The sequence below is a fragment of the Octopus sinensis genome, linkage group LG10 (assembly GCF_006345805.1).
Source record: "Octopus sinensis linkage group LG10, ASM634580v1, whole genome shotgun sequence".
NCBI lineage: Eukaryota > Metazoa > Mollusca > Cephalopoda > Octopoda > Octopodidae > Octopus > Octopus sinensis.
The window spans coordinates 19689917-19694682 of record NC_043006.1 but is presented as its reverse complement, the minus strand read 5'-3'; the positions used below and the strand labels follow the sequence as shown (position 1 = coordinate 19694682).

At 40.9% G+C, this 4766-nt stretch overlaps 1 protein-coding gene across 1 annotated transcript in view; it reads right to left on the bottom strand.

Annotated features, from left to right (window-relative positions):
* The window catches only part of LOC118765007, a gene marked incomplete at its 3' end in the record, with an annotated part of 23409 nt that extends 19168 nt beyond the window's left edge, over positions 1-4241 (bottom strand). The window contains exon 1 of the mRNA XM_036506244.1: positions 4109-4241. Coding sequence (XP_036362137.1) covers positions 4109-4133 — 25 coding nt within the window. The remainder of the gene's footprint in view (positions 1-4108) is intronic.
* Positions 4242-4766: the final 525 nt, after the last annotated feature.

Genomic DNA, 4766 nt, shown 5'->3' with positions numbered 1-4766 from the left:
AATGTGGGTGTCTTTGTGCCTGTGTTATATTTGTTCCACACTGCTACTTGACAACTGGTGTTACTTTGTTTACATCCCCATAATTTTGCACTACAGTAAAAAAACTTATAGAATAAGCACAAAGCTTAAAAATAAGTGCAGGGGTTTATTGGTTCCATTAAACATTTCAAGACAGTGCACGTGCATGGCTGTAGTCCAGTGAGTGAAGCAAGTACAAGACTAAATAATAGACTTTATCATTTAACATCTATACTGTGTTTGTAGAAGCTTTGGTATTGGGGGTACTGTTGTGGTAGTGGTGGTGGTTGTATTGGCAGTGGGTTGATGGTGTTGTAGTGGTGCTTTCTAGTGTTATGATGATAATAGTGTTGGTGGTGGTGATGATGATAACGATGATGATGTTGGTGGTAGTGGTGCTGGGGATTGTCATGATGATGATGATGATGAAAATGACTGTACGGTTTCACTACTGCTACTGCTGATATTTATGAGGATGATGATGATGATGATGATGACGATGATAGCGATGATGATGGTGGTGGTGGTGATGATGACAATGATGATGAAGGTGGTGATGATGACGATAACACCACTGATGATAATGCTAAGGATGTCATGCTAATGTTGCTGCAAGTAATGATGATGATAATGATGATAACGATGGCAATGATGGTGATGATACAGATGATGATGTAGAGATAGTGATGGAGAGATGATGAAGATGGTGATATAGACCATTGTTAAAGTTATACTATAAAATTATTATGATGTTATATGGTCGTACCGCCTTACTGGCCCTCATGCTGGTGGCATGTAAAAAGCACCCACTACACTCTCAGAGTGGTTGGCGTTAGGAAGGGCATCCAGCTGTAGAAACTCTGCCAGATCAAGATTGGAGCCTGGTGCAGCCACCTGGTTTGCCAGTCTTCAGTCAAATCGTCCAACCCATGCTAGCATGGAAAGCGCACGTTAAATGATGATGATGATGTTTATATTGTACAACAGGCAGGTATGTGAGATTAAGGAATGTCTTGGTTATGACATTAAACTGCATCCAGTCATGGAACCCTCTTAGCCACTATTGCTTCCAGGCCTACTTTAATCTGGAGTCGTAACACCTCTCAGGGTCCCAGGTATAAGGTAACCCTTTAGCATTCAGATTATTTTGTCAAACATAATGCTTATTTATTCATATGGTTTTGATTTAATCATGCATCATCTTGAAGCTTAGCGATTTTGAGGATGTAATTGTTTATTTCTAGAATGACATTGTAGGATAGGTGTGAGAGTCCAGATATGGCCAGTTTTAACATAAAACGGGTAGAATATTTGGGCCAGATATGGCTGGGTTAAATTTTAAAGGGTTAACAGGCTAGTCAAATGGACAGATGGAGCTCATTAACCTGGAGGTGATGGGGGTCAACCCAGCTAAGAGAAGGAAGGGAAACTCTGATTCCAATCTCACCCCCACTGCCATGGGAAAGGCTTCAGGAATTAACCCTAGGGAAAAATCAGGAGTCAGTGTCTCTGAATCTCTTTGATGTTGTCTGCAATCTTAGTCTGATAATTTCTGTAGCAACGTTGGTGCTAAATTGTAATGGCTGTGCTGTTTCTTTGGACCCATCAGTGATGTGGAGGGTTTTGGGACCCACTGGCATGGGCTAAGACCTATTCTGAATAACATACTGTCCAGATTTAGATCCTATTAAACACTCTATACTGGGGAGATACAACTGGATATCACACTGGAGAGTACAATTCAAACATCACTGGGACAGTTCACTAGAGTAACTTGTGTGACACTGACTGCCATTTCCATATTTAAGGGACATAATTTTCTTCTACTTGAACCTTGTCACACTTAACTAAAAGCTGGTCCCTTGAAAACATCCCAGAGTACAGGAGACATCAACATTTAAAGTTGGGATCATATAAAAGAAATGATAAGATATTTTTGCCCCTTAAATATATTTGAAGATTTCCCAAGAAATATTTTTCTCAAATTATAACCACTGCTTATGTATCATAATGAACCCCTGTAAAAGGCCCAGTGAAAAGGCTTACAGTGGATTTGAACTCCTGACCCATAATTTGTTGATCTATTTATCTTATCCACTTGCCCCTATCATTGCTGCCACCACTGCTACTGCCTTTGCTGTGACTAAAACCACAGCTACCAGCACAACTGCTGTCCCCCCCCCCAGCCACAGCTGTCACATCTGCTGCCACAACCCCCTCTGTAGCTCCCACCACCTCTGTCAGTGTCATCAACGTCACTGTTATCATCATCATCATCATCATCATTTAAAGTCCATTTTCCATGCTGGATGGTTTGACAGGGGGTGGCCAGTTGGAGAGCTGCACCAGGCTCCAATTATCTGTTTTGGCATGGTTTCTATGGCTGGATGCCCTTCCTAATGCCAACCATTCTACAGAGTGTACTGTGTGCTTTTAACGTGGCACCAGCATGGTTGCTTTGTATCTGGCACCATCATGAGCACTATTTACGTGGCACTGGGACAGGTGCTTTTTACATGCCACTGGCATGGGTGCTTTTTATGTGACCCTATATTATCTGTAATTATGTGGCCATATATTATCTGTAATTATAAAGGACCACCGCCATTGGTCATGAATGACCATAGGATTGCACCAAGGAAGTTACCTTCTGTGGCACAAGTCCAGGCCAGGTTGTTCATGGAAGACCAGCAGTTGCCCATTGATGCCAGCTGTCTCTCTCCATGTCATGACGTTATCCAAGAGAAAGGCAAAGGCCGATACAGCTTGGCACGAGTGACATTGCAACTCATTTCTACAGCTGAGTTAACTGGAGCAATGTGAAATAAACTGACTTGCTCAAGAACACAACACACAGCTTGGTCTGGGAATTGAACTCACTACCTCATGATAGTGAGCCTGATTCTGAACACAGTTTACATTTTTGATACTTTATGGAGACTTATTGTGGATTACTGACAAGGCTTTGGTCATCCTAAGGGCTACGTTAGCACGCCGCGCGAAATGTGTAGCCGTATTTCGTCTGCCGTTACGTTCTGGGTTCAAATTCCGCCGAGGTCGACTTTGCCTTTCATCCTTTCGAGGTCGATAAATTAAGTACCAGTTACGCACTGGGGTCGAGGTCGATGTAATCGATTTAATCCGTTTGTCTGTCCTTGTTTGTCCCCTCTGTGTTTAGTTTCCGCATCGACCACCAGATAAGGGATCGGGGAACCCTGTCAAAGGCTTTCTCCAAGTCCACAAAAGCTATGTAGAGGGGTTTATCTTTAGCTAGGTACTTCTCCTGCAGTTGTCGGACCAGGAATATAGCATCAGTGGTGCTTCTACCCGGCACAAAATGAAATATATAGTAGACAACAATTGTTGAAGGTATCACACAGTGGGAATGAACCCGAAGCCATGTGATTGGGAAGCAAGCTTTTTAGACACACAGCCACAGTTGTGTGTGTTTAAATAATAATAAACTTATTACTGAAATTAGGAAGAGAATATTAATAGTATTATAAAGTAGTGAGTACTTATGGTTTGGACAATGATATTGCGATGAGTGACATCCATCAGGATGCCACTCAGGATTGAATGATCGACTGCTATAAAAACCTCGTTGAGGAATCTGAAAACACAGGCTGGAAAACAGTGCATTTTCCAATCGAAGTTGGATGTAGAGGATTTGTTGGAAACATTGTGAGGCGACTGTTGTTGTTGTTGTTGCTAGGCCTAGCTCATCATAGAACAAATACCACTATGAGTGATGTCCAGACTACAGTGGAGAAGGTGAGCCAATAGATTTGGTTAAAAAAGAGACTATGAGCAAGAAAGAATATTGAGCGAAACCTAATAACCAGTTGGTCTAGTAAGCAGGGCTTCATTTCAATGAGGGTGAGTGGTTTGCACAATGATGCCACCGAGAGGAAGGCCCCAAAATGGCACACATTCTCTCCTGATGACATCATAAACTTGCCAGCATCTGGTATGCGGAACTTTCAACTGGTAGCCCTGGTACTTGCAAGTTGTTTGCAATATATATATATATATTGCATCAAGTAGTCTGCAAACAATATAAAAAAATTATAAAACAGTAAGTACTCACGATTTGGACAACAATATTGAAACATGTGGCATCCACTAGGATAACATGGTTTTGATGTTCTTATGTGTGAGACTCCACAGAGTGGAGCACATTTCTCTGAGTTGTCTTCATCTTGTACGCATGCGGTACTTACTTCTCTTTTAGAGATATCTCCACATCTATGTCTGCAGGCAGACCATGGAGATATTTCTGTGATTGTGCACCATGTCTGCACTGGTTGGAAACAGTATAAAGCAATTATCATTAACCATAGAATGTCATGCATCCTTTATGAAATAAAGAATTTCTTTTGACCAAATTCGTCTGCACAATTTAATTCTTTAAGTAATTACTAAGAAATCAAAAGTCATTCCTTGTTGACTTACTCTCTGCAATGGGCAGAATGAAAACTGCTTAGAAATATGACAAGGAATGCAGTGAAAATTTTGTTGGTCAGGAAGTAACAGTTGCTTGAGCCACTAAAGCTCTTTTAATCATAGTGGACCAGTATAGTTTGGACAATATCCTGATTAATAGATATTTAAAAGATATTTTGTGTTTAGATTCAAGAAATTTATGTTATCAATGTTATCAACATTTCCTTGATTTATATTACGTGTTATTGCTGTGGTTTTGGTTGAGTAGAGGGTAGAAATGGGTGAAGATGATGACAATGACA